The sequence below is a fragment of the Tamandua tetradactyla genome, chromosome 4 (genome assembly GCF_023851605.1).
Source record: "Tamandua tetradactyla isolate mTamTet1 chromosome 4, mTamTet1.pri, whole genome shotgun sequence".
Classification (NCBI taxonomy): Eukaryota; Metazoa; Chordata; class Mammalia; order Pilosa; family Myrmecophagidae; genus Tamandua; species Tamandua tetradactyla.
Window position 1 is genome coordinate 20454048 of NC_135330.1, and position 20277 is coordinate 20474324.

Genomic DNA, 20277 nt, shown 5'->3' on the forward strand with positions numbered 1-20277 from the left:
CTGGAATTACCTCCTGAGCCTTAATTTCTGTTGCTTCCTCTACTCTAAGATGCTTTATCAGTCCCTAACAACTAGGAGGGAGAACCTCCAACACCAGGTCCCAGGCATTTTGTAGAATAATCATAAGGACCCCAGGAGGTGGATGTTGTTATTTACATTTTACAGACTGGGAAATTGAGAGCCTGAAGGTTACGTGACTTTGCCATGGTCTAATAGTCAAGAGTCTCTTGTTTGCAAGTAAGCAGAAATAATTTCAAACCACTTAACAAGCAGCAAAGGCATTCACTGTAAAGACGGAAAAGGTATATAGGAAGGACAGCAATGGATATCTTTGGAACAAGGACTGGACAACTTCAGACTCTGGGTTTCAATCTTCTCTTTCTACTTCAGGTAGAATATGGCCCTCCACGGGGCTGCCGTTTATAGGCTCATTTCCTGCCTCAGTCCCATTTTCAAATACCCTGCAAAATGTGTTTGGCAAACTCTAGTCCTATGTCTACCCTTAGTTCTATCAACTGAGTCAGTGGGGTATGGTTTCTGGGCAAGTACCCCTGTGTTTTTCTGATTGGGGTAAGGAGGCAAGTTCTGAGGGAAAAAAAGGAGGTAAGAACTGGAGGACATGACACAAGCACCTGCCACATAAAGACGCATGGAAAGTGGTAAGAGAGGATTTGAACCCAGTCTTACTGATGTCCGATGTTCTCATTGCTGTATTCTTCAAAATTTTAAAAAAGAGGAGCACATTTACATGGATAACCACCCCACACCAGATCCACCCCCACACAATTATCTCTGCTGCTAATTTAAAAGGGTGACTCTGCAAATCAGAAGAAGACTTTCTTCCTCAAACTATTTTACTGCCAGAAAACTTTCATCATAGCCCAGCCAATCTGCTTTGACTTAGATGTGCAGGGTGCCCCCTGGAGTTGTGCGGAGCACAATCTGTAGATTCACCCATCACTGGGGACCCTGTGCCTAACAGAGAACACAGAAACTCCTGTCACTGCTCTGGTCTAAGTGGGTGGGAGACCCAGGGTGCAACCCAGGGATGAGGGATCCCTGCATCCCTCAAACTGACCTTAAAGCCCCTTGGAGGTCTCCCAAGGAACAAGGAACGAGCATGGAATATCAAAGTGCCTGACCTGGTCTGTCCCAGACCAAACCTAAGTGGCTGGTCACATCCTGAAATGAGGTGGCCTGGTGATTCCATCCTCAAAGGAAGAGATTGAGATGTTGGTACTACCATTCACAGATTGTGGCCTGGTCAGATGGTTAAAGGGAGGTTCTTGGTAAGAGTTAAGCTCTGAGCTGGAGGTGGGAGGGGATAGAAGGGAATGAATCTGTAGACACTCTTAGCAGCTCTGAGTCTACCTGCAGTGGCTGCTGACTCTTGGCAATAAGACCCTTCAGCATTATAGAGCCTCAGAGCCCCTCAAGCCTTGTCTCTGTCTCTATATTCCCATATAACTAACACCCAGCCTTTACTGATGCAAAGATATAATAATAAAAGGGCAATTTCTCCCTCCTCATATAGTTAGGTAGGACTCTAAAGTGATTTAACAAACATCCCCAAAGACTGTTGGGAAATCAATTGATGAAAATTTGGAGAAAGGTCTCATTCTGCCTCAAATGAAGACTTTGAAGGCATGTCTATTGGGTTTATGAGGGATTAAAAGCAGAGAGGGAAGCTAGGGGAGAGCTGATCCATGGAATGGTAGAGTCAAGACTTGCAAAAGTTTCCATAGGCTACAAGGACAGACTACATTTACCAAAAAAAAAAAGTAAAAGGAATCTGTGATGGTTAAAAATGCTACAAGATAAGACAGAGTAGGCTTACTCGCAGTTTTTATAGAGTTTTATAAGGTTTAGTGACATAATAGATAATGTGAGTTCACACACCCACCCCTGTTGCAAGCTTGATGGTACCGGTGAAGAACCCATGTCCAGAACAAAGGTGACGAGAGGTTCGCTCTACCCTCAGTGGATCAGTCCAAACTATCCTAGACATAAACTCCTATGGAAAAGAGCAATACATTGAAGTTTGAGCTGGAGGAGAGTAGCCAGAATAGTAAAAAAACATGAAATTGTGTTTGAAGAAGGACTGAAAAGACTCGAATAGGCTAGATAAGAAAACAAATCTTTAGGGAAGAATACAATAGTGATCGTCTTAATGAGTTTTGTATAAAAGGCCTGGTTCATATAAGTGTATTCATTATTGACCCCAGAAAACCAGAGTAGAGCACTATATACATGCTATAGAAAGTTGAACTTTGCTCTAACAGGAAAACAAATTTTCAAAAACTTAGAGTGATCCAAATATTGAATGGAGGTGTGTGTATGTGAAAGAGAGAGACAGAAACAGAAAATGCTTTCTTTCACTGGAAATATCCCAGTAGAGAGAGGCTGGATGACACAGCATTACACATGTTGTAAAGAGAATTCCCCAACAGCACAGAAGTTAAGAATGTGGCTTCTGTGGTGCTTTGCAGCACTGAGGTTCTACCTCTTTGTGAGTCATTCACCTTAACCTCTCGTTCCTTTTCTTCTGTCTGCCTTCCCCACCACTCTGTACTTTTCCCTCCCTTTGATGCTCAGTTTGGTGGGGAAGAAACTTTCTGTTTTGAAAGTGGGGACACTGCCTAGGTCCTTGCCCGCGTCCCAAACCCTGCCTATGTTCCGACAATGGTTATGTTTCCGACAGACACCCGGCAGCCTCAACTGCGCTGTTTGACATCTCTATGTCCCCAACTGTAACACTAGGACGGTAGCGCTCACCCCTCATGCAACATGGGCTTGGATGAGCACCAGACGCAAAGCAACACCTCAAGCCCAGTGCATCCACGCAGCTCTTTTATTTTTACCTTAAGGGAGGTCGTGGTAGTTACGGCTTTATCCCCTCTGCCATCTAATTCAGCATAAATGGGCAACAAAGTGGAATGTCTGCAATTCTCTCAGGCCTCAGATCCTGGCATACCTTCAGCAGTGGCTAAATCTGTGTGCTTTCTTTGCAGGGAAAATCCTGGTCAGTAGTGAAATGGGCATCAGCCGGTCGGCGGTGCTGGTGGTGGCCTACCTCATGATCTTCCACAACATGGCCGTGCTGGAGGCCTTGATGACCGTGCGTAAGAAGAGGGCCATCTACCCCAACGACGGCTTCCTGAAGCAGCTCCGGGAGCTCAACGAGGTGCTGATGGAGGAGAGGGAAGAGGACGGCGGCCGGGAGGGCCAAGCCGAGGACGAGGCTGCGGAGGGCGAGGACGCAGGGAGCATGCGCGGGGCCAGGGCGCCCGCCCTCACGGTGGAGGAGGAGGATGACGTCACCAGTCACCTCAGTGGCTCCTCCTTGGGGAAGGCCAGCCGGGCCTCCAAGCCCCTGACCCTCATTGATGAGGATGAGGAGGAGAAACTATACGAGGAATGGAAGAAGGGGCAAGGCCTCCCCACAGGCAAGGCCCCGCACGGCGGAGACGGCCGGCGCTCAGCCTCCTCTGTCGAGGACGAGGAGGAGGAACCAGAGCAGGAGGAGGAGGTGGACAGGATCATCCGAGAGTGGCAGAGCCGAAATGAGAAGTATCAGGCCGAAGGGCGCCAGAGGTGGGGTAGGGAGGAGGAGCAGGTGGAGGAGGAGAACGATGCAGGCTTCCTTGTGGGGAGAAGACGGAGGCACACCCTGAGTGAGAGCAGCACCTCAGAAAGTGTAACCAGCCATGACATACGGGTCCTGAAGCAGCAGCTGGAGATGAGCAGCCAGAACCGAGCTAGGAGACGTCGCTCTGACTCTGTGTCCACCGAGAGCACCTGGGACATGTGGAACCAGAGGTTGATGGAGATTGAGAAGGAAGCCTCCCGGAAGTACCACTCCAGAAACAAGAGTGAGGAGGTGGATGCAAATTCAGAGATGGAGAGCAGGGTGAGAGAGGACGATGAGGAGAGCGTGTCCTCGGAGGCCAGCTCCTTCTATAACTTCTGCAGCAGAAATAAGGATAAACTCACTGCCCTGGAACGGTGGAAGATCAAGAGAATCCAATTTGGATTTCATAAGAAGGACTTGGAGGCAGGAGACAGCTGCAGTGAGCAAGGCACAGAGGAGGCAGAGGGGGAGAAGAAGAACCTCTCTGATGTCAACCTGACAGCCTACCAGGCTTGGAAGCTGAAACACCAGAAGAAGGTGGGCAGTGAAAACAAGGAGGAGGTGGTGGAGCTCAGCAAGACAGAGGACTCAGTCTCGGCCAAGAAGAGGCAACGGAGGCTGGAGCTTCTGGAGAGAAGCAGGCAGACATTGGAGGAGAGCCAGTCCATGGGAAGCTGGGAGGCAGACAGTTCAGCTGACAGCAGAAGCATCCCCTTGTCTGCATTCTGGCCTGCAGCCTCCTCAGTCAGTATTGATGGGGACACAGCATCAGTACTCAGCAACCAAAGCCATCGCTCCCACCTGTCTCAGGCTGCAAGCAACATAGGGGGATGCCCAGTCTCCAACCCCACAACACTGATGCCTAACCTGCCAGTGGGGCCTGGAGACACCATTTCCATTGCCAGCATCCAGAACTGGATCGCCAATGTGGTCAGCGAAACCCTTGCCCAGAAGCAAAATGAAATACTTTTGTTGTCCCGCTCACCATCTGTTGCAAGTATGAAGGCAGCATCCATGGCCAGCTGCCCGGGGGATGACCAAGTCTCCATGCTCAGTGGACAGAGCGGCTCCTCCCTGAGTGGCTGTCTGCTGCCTCAAAGCCAGGCAAGACCCAGCTCTGACACTCAGTCTGTGCTGTCTTCCAACACCATGCTGAGCTCAAGGGCCGAAGGTACAGGGAGCAGAGTGAAGGGGACCAGCAAACCTATTTATAGCCTCTTTGCTGATAATGTAGACCTAAAGGAGCTTGGCCGGAAGGAGAAGGTGATGCAAATGGAGCTGAGGGATAAGATGTCTGAGTACAAAATGGAGAAGCTGGCCTCAGACAACAAACGCAGCTCCCTTTTTAAGAAGAAGAAGGTCAAGGAAGATGAGGATGGTGATGTGAGTGATAGAGATGAGGACACTGACAGTGCCATAGGGAGCTTCCATTATTCTTCCCGCAGTAATTCCCAAAAACCTGAAACAGACACCTCTTCTCTGGCTATCTGTGATCGCTATGGAAGTGACAGCAGAGCTGGCAAAGAGATGGATAGCAGTATTAATAAGTGGCTCAGCAGCCTCAGGACAGAGGAAAAATCTCCTCCCCAAAAATCTCCTCCCCAAAGTGATTGGTCTGGAAGCTCTAGAGGGAAGTTCACCAGATCTTCCATACTCCAGGAGACAGAGTCTAAATCTTCCAGTTACAAGTTCTCCAAGTCCCAGTCGGAGGAACAGGATACCTCCTCCTTCCATGAGGCAAATGGCAACTCTGTAAGAAGCTCATCACGGTTTTCTTCTTCCTCCACCAGAGAGGGCAGAGAGATGCACAAGTTCTCTAGGTCAATGTTCAGTGAGACCTCAAGCTCCCGAGAGGAAAGCCCAGAGCCTTACTTTTTCCGCCGGACCCCTGAGCCCTCTGAAGGGAAAGAGTCCCCAGAACCACAGCATCAGAATTGGGCCAGGCCCAGGGATTGGGAAGATGTGGAAGAGTCATCCAAATCAGACTTTTCAGAGTTTGGAGCCAAGAGGAAGTTCACCCAGAGCTTTATGAGGTCTGAAGAAGAAGGAGAGAAAGAGAGGATGGAAAACAAAGAAGAAGGGAGGTTTGCATCAGGGCGACGGTCCCAGTATCGGAGAAGCACTGACAGAGAGGAAGAGGAGGAAATGGACGATGAAGCCATCATTGCTGCTTGGAGACGCCGGCAAGAAGAAACCAGGACTAAACTGCAGAAAAGGAGAGAGAATTAAGCTGAATAAGGCAGATCTGGGAGAGACTGAAAAAACACGAAGAAGCCATATAGCTTAACACAGGTCTCAGGGCACACCTTGCCTTGACACTTTGTCAAGACCATCAATGTGAGATGCGAATGCTGAACCAACTAAAATAATTTCCCTGCTGCCCAGTGTCCTCTAAGCTTTGGTGCTTCACTTTGAAGTTGATCATTTTCACTGTAGACTATAGAGTTGAAATTGAAAAGGCAATGTAGCTTGTTGGTCGACCCCAGCTCATGTACAGGAAGGCCATGAATGCAGGACACAGTTCTGTTATTTATAATGAGAGGATTTATAATGAGATTGATTACGTCTCCTGTGGTGAGTTTGACCTCTTCTAGCAAATGTTGAGTTTTGGTTGTTTCTTTTTAATGTTTTGGATCCCCATTAAATTAGTATGTTTCCAAATATTTCTATGTTCATTCTGAACACTTTTAACTCTTTGGGTATTAGGGCAAACTCACCTTTAAAAACACAGATGGTTTATCATGAGCCAGCCTCTTATTCATAAAAAGTTGTGTCTTCAGACAATGCCACCATCAGCTCATTATCCAAAATGATAATCAGGTCTTTAGTCTATGACAAAATGCAGTGGGAGAAAAACCTTACTCTCTATTAGAGTAAGAGAGAACCTGTGTTATGTGGTAAGAGTGGCAAAATATAAGGTAGAGAGAGGGTTCCTCTGGAATAGCAGGAAAACAAAAGCAGACCATGGGGGAGAGAAGAAAAGAAGCCTGATACAAGCCCAATATTTTTATGAAATTTAGTGGTTGTGCTTGCTTTTCATTTCCTTGGAGCATCTTTGGATAACGCAGTGGGTAGTCCATTTGATCCTTCCCAGCACTCTGAATGAACTGGGTTAGTGACAATTCCTTACCCTTTTTCCCAAGGCATTTCTGCCCTCCCAAAATGCAGATTGGATTGCAGAAGCAAGCAGACATTTTTTGGGCTTCTTACAACAATCATTAGTGGATTTGTCTCATAGTTCCTTTCAAGCCTGCAGCACCTTGCAAGATTCAAAAAGTGTCATGAAGGAGTGAGAGATGTCTTGATCAATCGAGGTGGTGATAACATGATTGAGGGAAGAGGGGTAAGGAGCAATCCGCCAATGGGGATGGATAGAAATTGATAATTAAATGTGATTACTTTATCTAAAAAATTAATTTCATGGGATGTGAAGATTATGCAACTTTATATGTGGATTGGTTCAGCAACATACATTTCAACAAATAAAAAGATAAAAATACCAATGCAAAGGGAGACTTGAATTTAAACTCAGATCTGCAGATAGCTGCTGCCAAAGCACCTGAATTAATTCCTCGCCTTCCCTCTCTCACTTCAGCCCACAGTTCAGTTCTGATGGTACTCATTTTCTCACCACTGACTGAGAGGGAAAAAGAGGCCTTGGAAAAAATACTGCTCACCTTTGTCCCATTTGCTCCTTTCCTTCTCTCTTTTTCCATCTCTATTTTAATCAGCCTCAGACTTAGTTTCCCATGCTTGTCAACTTATTCCCACCCTGCAAAATGATGTTAGGCTAATACATTCCACAGAAAGAAGGCTGGTTGTGGCACATTTTCCCTTCTGGGGGAGATAAAGTTTTCTTCGTTCATTCTGCTCTTATGGGGTAGTTTCTGATATTGACAAAGACAATCAACTGGGCATCCTCTAGAAGGCAGGAGGAAATGAGACTATTCAAGGGACAATAGCTCTTTTTCTTTTCCCAATTTTGTTATTTTGGATCATTTTGCCATTTGAGAGGAAATACCTTGAGCACAAAGATCAGGGACAGATAAGCCAAATTAACTGATGGGCCAGCAGAGCAGCTGCCTTGGATGCCTGTCCAGAAGGGCCAAGTTAACTTAGGTCTCAATACATGCCTTTTTTTTTTTTAAGACAAAATTAACAAAATATAAATTGTTCTCATTCATGCCATGAAAGAGGATAAATTTTAAAACATTCCAAGTCAAACACAACTTATACCTCACTAAATGAATGTTGAACAAACATTTTAAAAATATGGTCTAAAGAGCCACCACAATTTCTCTCCAGGCCTGACTGTGACTGGTGGGGAGAGGCCAAGGAGACCACCTGGTCTGCTTTAAGTTGACATCTTAGGCTAGAGGGGAGATAATGACTCTTGTGGATCACATGTGGACCAGCTCAGTTCACTAGAGAAGAAGTCAGTTAAAGATCAGAGAAGAATTCCTAGAGAAATGCCTGGCATTTGCCTCCAAGGATCATTCCCTTGGAATCATGTACTCAAGATAAATGACTGCCTGAGAACTCAGGATTCCAGCTTATTCCTGGAGTCCAGACTGAAAAATACTATATTTTGGGAAACCGCATCATTAGGAATTTCATGTGATGTATGATGAGCTTTAGGGAACATGTGGGGTTTGAAATGTGACTTCCGAATTATACCTAGCCTAGGATGATAGGAGCTGATGGTTTGCAGTCTACATAAGGGCAAATCCAGCCTTCCAGTCCCTGGATGACATTAAATGGCATTTGTCAGTAAGCGTTCCAGCAGGATAAAGCCAGCACACCAAAGGTAACAGGTGACAGTTGAATGCAGGAGCAATTCACAGAAATGTGGGAACCAACAAATAATAGTAAAGGACACAGTTACTAGCAGCAGTAAGAAGTCAATACCACTTGAGGTCTGGAGGGGCAAGGGGAGAAAACTTTCCAGAAAGAGCTGTAATGATGGGAGAGGGACTGCCTAATAGGCAATACATACATACCCTGACTTCCTGACCGCCTTCTCCTCCTGGTCTTTGATCTCATGTTAGTAACTTCCATTGGTTAAACCCAAGTGAGAGACAGGAACCCACAGAAAGGCAGAAAGTGGATCTGGAAGGGCAAACTGAGAAATAGCAGCAAAAAGGTTAATGCATTTAAATAGAAAAGTCATCCTCACAGAGCCCTTCCAATGATGTCTTGAATGACTAAGAACACTATACACTGAACACAAGATTGACCCACTCTTAAGAATTAATTAAAGATCAGGATAGGGTTTCAGCTACATAAAACAAACTAACGGAGTCAGTGATTCCATTTTATAGGAAAGAAAAGGGGAGACAGATCTGAATGCAAAGCCTTGGTCCACTCCCGATTATAACATATTCACTGGGAGAGAATCCCCGTCAGTCAAAAGATACTAGTGTCCAGAAAGGCCCCCAGAGGAGTGGAAATCATGCAAAAATTCTGCAGAGAAAAGAGAGAGAGAACAGATTTTTTCTTCACCCAAATGTGAGACCCTGGAGGGAAAATGAAACATAGCAGCTGTGAAGAAAGGCTTAGTAGGTAACATCCTGGGAGGGAACAGATGGCACACCCAAGTTAAGGTAATCCCAAGGGGATCTTAATAAAGGGGGCTATTTACAAAGGTGTGGGTGAGGTGTGAGAAACCACCCCTAAGCCTGAGGAGACCAGGGGAGGGTGCAATCCCTGGAACCTTAGAGACAGGGCTGTGGAGTAGAAATGCTGGGCTAGAATGAGCCAACCTAGTTCTACCCCACAGCGAAAGAGCCAGAGGACTTTACCCTCTGCCCTCCAGTCTCTTACCAGACTTCCTGCAAGTCAAACCCATCCAAACTCGGAAGGGAGTCGGTGCATACAGTCTTCTGTCAGCCTCAACCAATAATTCTTTTCAATTTAGTTCAGTTTGATAAACACTTCTCAACTACCGGCCTTGCACTGACACTGCCCCAGGGCACTATGCTGGGAAGAGAAGATGTTTTGTGAAGTAAATGCAAGATAGAGACAATCTGAAGTAAGAGAGATTGCCAGCCCTCTTATGAGAGGGATTTTTTATGAGAAAGGATTTTTTTAAAAATAGTCTGAGAGAACTTTAGGCTTAGTAGTGTGTCAGGTTTAGCAGAAGGATATCAGCCACTGGGGCTTGAAACCTCCCATCCAGCTTGGATACCTCTCTTCGCCTCTTGCTTACACCCAACCTGATTAATTATGCCCAGAGCATCTGCTCCTCTTATTCTGTTGTCACTGCCACCAAACCTCTTTTACCTGCTACCTGGCTGTTGCCATAACCTTGTGACCCAATTCCAGCCTTATCTCCTTTCTATCTATTCTAGAGCCAAATTAATCATCCCACAGTTCGCCATTTGGATTCTTCTCACTCCTTTGCTTAAATACTTTCGATGGCTCTCCATTACCTAAATTCCTTTACTTGGCATTCAAGGACCACCGTATCCTCCATTTCCAGCCCTATCTGCTACCCTCTTCGTGCGCCACACATTCCAGCCATGTGTCAACAGCACACCCTTCTCAAACACTCTGGAAGTCTTCCCTGTCTTGTGCCCTTTCCCAGGCTCTTCCCTCTGCATGGGCTTCCTGACATCACCCGACCATCTCCCTGCTGAGACCCTGCCAGCCACCAAGGCTGTCCTCAGAGCTGCTCCTCTGTCAAACCTGTTCCAGCCACCCTGGCCGCATGAATCTCTCCTTCCTCCAAAATCTCACATTTTGTTTGCACCTGTCTTTCATGCTTACTATAAGTCTGCCTTTTATCATAGGAATTTGGGATTCCTATGTCTAACTTTCAGGGTGTCATAGAGTTATAATTAAATAGGATATTTTGATGTGCCTAGACAGTTCATGGCATATAGTAGAATTCAGTAATAAGTTGGATATTGTTATATGTAATTCTATAATAATAATAAGCTATGGTTATAGTTATTATGATAGACATAACTGTGGTAAAGTGGTTAAGAATATAGCTTTGAGTCTAATTGGAAATAACTGACATTTTTTAAAAGTGTTTACCATGATCCAGGCACTATGCCAAGAGCTTCAATATACATTACCTAAGTATTCTCTTCGAAATCATGCCCTTTATTTACTTAACTCATTTTTCAAAGGATCTTATGTGCTAAACATTACCCCCAGGCACTTGGAATTGAGCAGAAATCAAGACAGACCAGAATTTGCCTCAAGAAGCTAACAATTTTATTAAACAAGGGCACATAATTTTAGTATGTTACTAATTTACTTATTATCTGCTTGTCTGTCCGTTTGTCTGTCTCCCCTTACTAGAGTGAAAGAGGGTAGTTGTTCATTTCTGTATCCCCAGCACCTCGAAACAAAGTCTGCCATAAAGAGAACTTTCAGCAAATTCTGGTTGTGGTTGAAGACATTAAGTGAGCTGAAGGAAATAAACAGGGTGAAATGAGAAAACAAGAGTGGATGGGGATGCGTGGGGCATGGAGGTACTTTAGAGCGACCGATGAGGGAAACATCTCCTCGAGGAGGTGATATTTAAGCTGAAACTTGAAGGTTGAGAAGGAGCTAGCCAGGCAAAGACCCAGAGAAAGACAGCCTACACAGGAGAACTGATGGGGACACTGAGTCTTCGAGAGATGAAATAATGAATTGCCCAAGGCCGTATGGCTACTCTATGTTGAAACCAAAATTCACATTGAGACCTTGTATTTCAGAACCCACATACCTTACACGGCAGGTAACATCTGTAAAGAGCTTAAGTCTAGGACTGGCACATAATTATTGCTCAATAATCAGCTGATATTCTCCTTTACATCCTCTGCTGGATTGTAAGCTTCTTAATCTTCTTTTAAAAACTTGGAATTATTAATTAGCCAATTAATTCATCAACGTGAATCAGCTTTGAAACCTAAAGAAGCCAGTTTGTTCCTGTTTTGTTTCAGAGTAATCTTCTTTTGTGTTTCTTTTTCCTTTTTCTCTGATGAATGGGCAAGACAGTTAAGAGACAACTGAAGAGAGAATATCACAGAATATTCAGGGTTGGAGGGAATCCCGGCTGTCTGGAAAGTGCAGGAGCTCAACCATTTGCTTGGGAAAACAGCTCGCATTTCACCTACACAGATTACTGGCCCAGAATTGCTGACAGCCTTTCTCTCCAAGCCATAGTGAAGCTGCTAGTGCTTCAGAGCCCAGACTTGACAAATGTCCATACTTTCCAAGGCAGACCAGAGGCTGGAGTGGAGAAGGAAGGGGAAAGCAAAGCAGCTCCAAAGGCCATCATCGTAATAAATGGTTCTGGGTCCGCTCTGTACCACTCCAGCTACAACCAGCTCAATTGTATGGGTTGCTAAGAGCTATTCCAAGGGAGTCAGGCATTCCTCAAAGAGGGATAAGGAAAGCCCCTGCCGCAGACAAAAATGTAGACTGTAGGTGTGACTCACTCCTTCGCAGGACATTGAGAACATGTGGCTTAAAGGGATCATTCTCAAACAAGAAGACAATGCAAGTGGCTTCCTGCTCCCACACCTGGTGGGCCCACAGAGGGGCATGCAGGAGAGACCCCAGAGTTCATTCACTTTTCTTTTAGGAATTCCATTTAGAAAACTGAGCCACTCAGCCAAGTTCTTTGGAGTCCTGCTGACTAACACAAGAACTCTGCAAAGCAGGTATCAATATCCCCATTTTACAGATGGGAAAACTAAGACTTAAAGTGATGCTGGAGAGTCCCGAGAGTTCTCTGAGAAGTCAAGACCTCAACCTGGGGCTGGCTGTGTGAGGGTTCTTGACATAGTCGCAGGAAAGGATTCAAGAATAGTCAGTGTTTACATCCAAAATTTAATAAACTTGGTGATGCTGGAGAGCCCTGGAGTTCTCTGCTGGATTCTGGAGAACTCTGGGAGTGCTTAATGTGGGAGCGTCCCAGGAGTTTGAGCCTCAGGAGTTCTCAGAAAGATCAAGACCTCGAGCAAGGGCTGAAGGGCTGTGAAGGTTCTTGGCTCAGCCACAGGAAAGAATCCTAGGATTCTAGGATTTGTTAGTGTGTACAGCCCAAAAGTTTAATGCATGGCGAAAATACACACTTGAAGGAGGTAAGCACATGTGTTCTCCAAAGGAGGAGAAGAATCTGAGGTGTGAGATTCCTGCATATAAAGACTTAGAGGGGGCTCTCCCCACTCTGGTCATTCTAATAAAGGATTAATGAGCTGCACTTTTTAGTGCACTTTTTAGGTAGGTTCTTTTTGGTGCCTACCTGAGTGAGGAACTTTGTTATGGATCTTAGGGTCACTTGTCCTTCCCTCCTTCCCTATCTAACCTGCCTGAAAAGGAGTTAAATAGTGTGCCCGGAGTCGCACAGTTAGCAGCAGGCAAGGATTTGAATCTAGGTATGCCTGATTTTTAAAGTGACTTTTTTTGCCATACCATTTTGCCTTTAAAATGGTCTGTGCCCAGGGAGAAATTAAAACCAGCATGTTTTCATTTCCTAAGCTGCTCAAGCAAATACTATGAAATGCATCAGATTAAGCAATGGGAATTTATTTGCTTAGGTTTTTTAAAATACAATTTTATTGAGATAGTCACACAACATACAGTCCGTTCAAAGTATACAACTGAAGGCTCACAGTATCATCACATAGTTCATCACCACAATCAATATTTTTTATCATCATGAATTGTATATTCATTGCTATGATCATTTTTAGAACATTTGCATTACTCCAGAAAAAGAAATAAAAAGAAAAACCCATACATCCCGTACCCCTTACCCCTCCCTCTTCTTGATCACTAGTATTGCAATCTATCCAACTTTTTTGTACTCCTCCTCCCCATTATTTAATTAACTTTTTGTCCTTTTTTTTTTTTTTTTACTGTCATGCCCTAGATAAAGGGAGCATCAGACACAAGGTTTTTCACAATATCTGGTCTCATTATAAAAGCTATATAGTTATGCAATAGTCTTGAAGAATCAAGGCAACTGGAATATAGTTCAACAGTTTCTGGTACTTCCTCAAACCACTCCAAAGCACCATAAACTAAAAAAGGATAGCTAAATAATGCATGAGAATACCCCCCAGGATAACCTCTCAACTCTGTTTGAAATCCCTTAGCCACTGAAAGTGTATTTTGTCTCATTTCTCTCTTCTCCCTTTTGGTCAAGAAGGCTTTGTCAATCCTATGATGCCAGGTCCCAGTTCACCCCCGAGAGTCATGTCCCACGTTGCCTGGGGGGATTTGTACTCCTGGGAGTCATGTCTGCTTATGGTTTTGAGGCTAAAAGAAAGCCCAAATCAAGTCATCATCAAGGTGGTGCTTTCTCTTTGAAGACTGTGGGTTTCTGGGCCTGGCTGCTGACGATTCTTGGTCCTTAGATTATCCCTTGGCAAGGCACATGCTGGCCACTCTGGCCTCTTGGGTCCTTGATTTCAGCCTCTTACTTCCTATGACTTTCTTGGCTTGTCTAAACTTCACTCCTCTTATCAAGGACTCTTGTAATAGGATTAAGACCCATCCTGATTCAGTTTGGGCCACACTTTCTTAACTGAAGTCGCCTGATTGAAAGGTCCTACTTACAATGGTAAGTATCCACCAGAAAGGATTAAATTTAAGAACGTCTTTCTGGGGTACATACAGCTTCAAACCACCACACCACAATTGCAGAGAAATCTGGAATCCGACTGCAGTTGGAAACCTTTGTGAATTGGCTATCCAGAAGATACAGCCCCAGAAGAAAGTCCGTGCTCAAACTGGCCTTCCTCCACCTTCCATGCTAGCCATCTCACTAATAAAGAGTCCAATATGAAAGTTTGCTGGGAAGATAACAAGAACGGAGGCCCCAGGGACTGCTCCCAAATAGCATCTTTACTTAAAGAACAGGATGTTCAAAGCGGTTAAGATTTCAGCACGCTCTCTCTTCCTGACTCCCGGGAGAGACACTTTCATTCCAGGGACTCGCAATATTTTTGCATCTTTCAGACAGCTTCCTCTTTTTAAAGCTGCACAGAACAGGTAGTTATTGGCTCTCAATCTATTAAAAGGCTTCTGGGGGAGAAGGCACAGAGCTGGAGGAAGGGAGCTTCGGCAGGATTGTCCCATGGCCAACACTCTGGGCTGAAGCTGAAGTTCTGATTCCATATTTATCTCAGTGTATTTATGCGTGCGTGTGTGTGTGTGTGTGTGTGTGTGTGTGTGTGTGTGTATCTGTGCGAGAGAGAGGGAAAGAGATATTAGGTACATCACTCATCTTCACAGAGTCCTGTTCTCTCAAAAGAAAGAAAATTGCGGCCTATCTGATAGCATAGGGTCATGATGATGAGGACTTAAGCAAGGCCAAAATTTAGTCAAATAGGTCTAATAATAGATGTATTCAATAGGTCCTTATTATATGTATTAATAGACAATAATTTGAGACCTGGCAATAAAAGGTCCCCTCTGTAGCTTCATTCAGCAAGCATTTATAGAGTACTTTCTACATGACAGAAATTGTTCGGTGTGCTAGAAATGTAAAGATGAATGAAACACAATGTCCTTCTCTGAAGAGTTTGAAGATAGTCTAGTGAGTTCTTTAACAAAGAAAGGCACTCTGGGGGCCCAGAGCCTACTTTGACTTGAAATCCCGGCATTAGACTCATTCCTTTGAGTTAAAGCATGAGCTACTGTTAAAATGACCGTGAATTAGGAATAACTCAATGGCATGGAATAACCAGCAGTCCCTTTGAAAAGAGATGAATCCTGCAGGGAAAAGGACGCTGAGAAAGTAAGTTTTGATGGAGGCATATCAGAGGGTCCGGGAACCTATAAACTCCTTTCTTCTCTATTGTTTTAAGCCTCTTCAGATACACACTCAGTAAATCACAAAGCAGAACATCACTTTGGAAACTGGTCCTCAGCTGCAAAAAAGATTTTTTTGTCTGTGCCAACAGTTTCATTATACCTTTTTTTTTAATCAAGAAAATTTTGGAGTGTTGAGTTATAATGTTTACTGGATACAAAAAATATTGTTTCCATTATGATTGTGAACTGGATGCTTTTTAAAAACTGCATCTACTGTAACAAAAGATTTTCACCACCTCATAATAATAAACAACATGAACTAGGCACTGTAAATTCTAGCCTGACTGACTGGCTTGAACCTCAGTGATATCTGCGTTTAAATTCCTACTTCTGTCTAGAGAAATACTGCATGAATGCAAATGGGCTGGTGATCAGATCTGTACAGGACTCTCATTGTTTCAGATATGCCTGGCAACCCCCATGGTGCTTACTGTGGAAAGTAAGTGAGCAGAATAATTTAATTCCAAAGAGATTCAAAAGTTCCTTCTATTTAGCCCATAAAATGCCATCTCGTTAAGTTGCATATTTATCTGTGTAAGATGACTGTCATGCTGTATTTATTTTATTATGATAAAGTTAGGAATTTTAAAGTTTAAAATGGCATGAAGCATTATATGTTCATCTTTTTCTGTTGTTGTTTTTAAATAAATTGTGTTTCTCCAAGTCTGAGGTTTTAAGTTCGTTTTTAGAAATCCCCCCGCCCCCCGGGTTTCCCCAAAGATTTCCCTCATGGCAGTGAACTATCCTCCTATTTTCCCACAAAATCTCTCTGCTCATTTTAGAGGGCCTGTCTTCCACCCCAGATTTCCCTGACTCACTAAGATCTTTATTTAAGATAAAGGCAAAGCATATCTCAGCTTTTATGATTCCCTGTAATCTCAGTGATTTCACAACAACTGAAGGTAGGCATTTTAATCCCCATTGTACAGATGGAGAAATTTAGGTTCAGGAATTAAATAAATTGCCTAAGGTCCATCAACTAGGAAAACAGAGTAGGGAGTCCATCTTATAACTTTGACTCTTGATCCCACTATTTCTCACTGTACCATTCCTGATTGATTTTAGTTCCAGACCCAAAGCAAGGTACGATGTCATTTAACTTTTTAAATTTGAATTTCTAAGAAATTGTGTCTATGACAATAGTAGGGATATTTCTTTTTATTTTTCATTTAATGTTACAGGTCGGCAACAGGATTTTCCACATTTTTCTTTCCATAGCTCTTTCCCTGCACCTAACCCCCACCCCAAGAACTAAGAACTTTACGGGAAATTTTCAATTCCCTACAAGTTTCTAAAAAAATTCTTTAGTTCTTTGACGATTTAAACAATTTCACTCTTTAACTGCAATTCTGGGTTGCCTCAAGAATATCCCTAAAATTTCTAGACAGCATCTTTTCCCCAAAACCTTGTCTGGAATGGTGATATCTCTTTGCCACATATTGGGTGTAGATTTTAATGTAAAAGTGTTGCAGTCTAGATTCCAGTAAACATGTGAGAGTCAGTTCAATTAGACGTAGTGTCAACCATGGGCCTGGCTCTGTCATTTGTCTTAAAAGTGTTCTATAATTTTCCCCAAGAAGGAGCTGGATGCATTTTTAAAGCATCCTGTCATTGCTATGTTTATCAGAGCCTGCTTTGCTCCTCTACAGAATATTGTGCACTGATCCCTGCAATCTTACCTAATTTTAAGTGCCACCATTTATGGAGCATCTATAGGCAACTATGCCACATTTTTAATATTTATATACTTTGTACATTCACAACAACCTTATGAGTTAGGTATTGCTAACCCATTTTACAGATGAGGAAATGAGTTCAGGGAGAGTCGAGCACTTCCTCAAGGTCACACATCTAGATTGGCATGGCTAGCTCTGTCTGTACTTCCCCCACCCAGCATGGCCTCCCAATTTAAAAAATGCTCTGACAGGTATGGCATGGGGTTTGGAAAGTCCACACATTTTACTGAGTCTACTATTTTATTTTATCTAACCCTCCCTGACCCAAAATTCAGGGACTAATTCTATAAACAAACCCAGGATACATACTTTTTAATTATATGGTCTATAATATTGACATTTCCTCAATTAGATGTCCTGATCATGTTTGGGGCTATTTTCTATGTTTGTTTCTTTTTCCCTCTGGGGAGATATATTTCATCTGAGAACATCTGTTATTTTCTGGAACAATTTTCTCACTTGGCTCTAAGCTTGCTGTGGGTATCAGGTGTGCTTCCTCCGATTTGTTGGTGCATGCCACAAACGGTACTAGACTTACTGCTCAAGAATGTTTGTGTAAAGTGAGATTGGCCTTTGTTTGTAGCACCACTATCAGCTTTCTCAATTAAATTGCTGGTACTTTATGTCCTAGGAACTTTGAGGGAGACAAAGCAAGAACGAAAAAAGCAATAATTTTCACAGCACACTTCAGCAAGTAGTTACAAATCAAGAAATGCATTAATGGTACAAAATTTATATTTTGACTAGTGCATTTCCTAATTTAACCTATATGGACATTCTAATTGAACACTATAAGCACATGGAACCTTGAATAGGGCATGAGATTTTGTTGGTCTGCCCAGGTTAGTGTAACGCCCCAATGAATCCCAGAGTGATGTGAACAGTGAATAAAGAAATATTTGCAAAGTTCCCTTGGGGGAATCGGGAAAAAGGGGGAAAAATTCAACTTCCGCATTTGGAGAATTCTTGATATTCTCACAAGCAGTGGGGACAACCAAATCAATAGGCCCAGCCCTCAATCTTGGGGGTTGCACCTATGAAGCTTATCCCTGCAAAGGATAAGGTAAGCCTACTTAGAATTAGACCTAAGAGTCACCCCCAGAGAACATCTTTTGTTGCTGAGATGTGGCCTCCCTCTCTGTCAGCCAACAGGGTGAGCAAATTCACTGCCCTTCCCCTCTAAGGGGGACATGACTCCTAGGGGCGTGGACCTCTCTGGAAACATGGGCAGAAATCCTAGAATGAGCTGGGACTCAGCATCAAGGGACTGAGAAAACCTTCTCGACCAAAGAGGGAAGAGAAAAATGAGATAAAATAGTGTCAGTGGCTGACAGATTTCAAGCATAGTCGAGAGGTTATCCTGGAGGTTGTTCTTATGCATTATATAGGTATCCCCTTTTTGGTTTTTTTTTTTTTTTTTTAGAGTCATACATTTTTTTTTTTATTAATTAAAAAAAGAATTAACAAAACAATTAGAAATCATTCCAATCTACATGTACAATCAGTAATTCTTAATAACATCACATAGTTGCATATTCATCATTTCTTAGTACATTTGCATCGATTTAGAAAAAGAAATAAAAAGACAACAGAATAAGAATTAAAACAATAATAGAAAGAAAAAAACAAAAAAAACAAAAACAAAAAACCTATACCTCACATGCAGCTTCATTCAGTGTTTTAACATAATTGCATTACAATTGGGTAGTATTGTGCTGTCCATTTCTGAGTTTTTATATCCAGTCCCGTTGTACAGTCTGTATCCCTTCATCTCCAATTATCCCTTCTCTTTTTTTTTTTTTTTTTTAATTAACGGAAAAAAAGAAATTAACCCAACATTTAGAGATCATACCATTCTACACATGCAATCATTAATTCTTAACATCATCACATAGATGCATGATCATCATTTCTTAGTACATTTGCATTGGTTTAGAAGAACTAGCAACATAACCGAAAAAGATATAGAATGTTAATATAGAGAAAAAAATAAAAGTAATAATAGTAACATCAAAACAAAACAAAACAAAAACCTATAGCTCAGATGCAGCTTCATTCAGTGTTTTAACATGATTACTTTACAATTAGGTATTATTGTGCTGTCCATTTTTGAGTTTTTGTATCTAGTCCTGTTGCACAGTCTGTATCACTTCAGCTTCAATTACCCATTGTCTTACCCTGTTTCTAACTCCTGCTGATCTCTGTTACCAATGACATATTTCAAGTTTATTCTCGAATGTCCGTTCACATCAGTGGGACCATACAGTATTTGTCCTTTAGTTTTTGGCTGGATTCACTCAGCATAATATTCTCTAGGTCCATCCATGTTATTACATGGTTCATAAGTTTATCTTGTCTTAAAGCTGCATAATATTCCATCGTATGTATATACCACAGTTTGTTTAGCCACTCTTCTGTTGATGGAGATTTTGGCTGTTTCCATCTCTTTGCAATTGTAAATAATGCTGCTATAAACATTGGTGTGCAAATGTCCGTTTGTGTCTTTGCCCTTAAGTCCTTTGAGTAGATACCTAGCAATGGTATTGCTGGGTCGTATGGCAATTCTATATTCAGCTTTTTGAGGAACCGCCAAACTGCCTTCCACAGTGGTTGCACCCTTTGACATTCCCACCAACAGTGGATAAGTGTGCCTCTTTCTCCGCATCCTCTCCAGCACTTGTCATTTTCTGTTTTGTTGATAATGGCCATTCTGGTGGGTGTGAGATGATATCTCATTGTGGTTTTGATTTGCATTTCTCTAATGGCCAGGGACATTGAGCATCTCTTCATGTGCCTCTTGGCCATCCGTATTTCCTCTTCTGAGAGGTGTCTGTTCAAGTCTTTTTCCCATTTTGTAATTGGGTTGGCTGTCTTTTTGTTGTTGAGATGAACAATCTCTTTATAAATTCTGGATACTAGACCTTTATCTGATATATCATTTCCAAATATTGTCTCCCATTGTGAAGGCTGTCTTTCTACTTTCTTGATGAAGTTCTTTGATGCACAAAAGTGTTTAATTTTGAGGAGTTCCCATTTATTTATTTCCTTCTTCAGTGCTCTTGCTTTAGGTTTAAGGTCCATAAA

General features: G+C 42.9%; 1 protein-coding gene across 2 annotated transcripts in view; it reads left to right on the forward strand.

The window, feature by feature from the left end:
• STYXL2 (serine/threonine/tyrosine interacting like 2) overlaps positions 1-6294 on the forward strand; it is a 29716-nt gene extending 23422 nt beyond the window's left edge. For both annotated transcript variants that reach the window (XM_077156855.1, XM_077156854.1), the window contains exon 6: positions 3012-6294. In XM_077156855.1, coding sequence (XP_077012970.1) covers positions 3012-5860 — 2849 coding nt within the window. In that variant the 3' untranslated portion in view covers positions 5861-6294. The remainder of the gene's footprint in view (positions 1-3011) is intronic.
• Positions 6295-20277: the final 13983 nt, after the last annotated feature.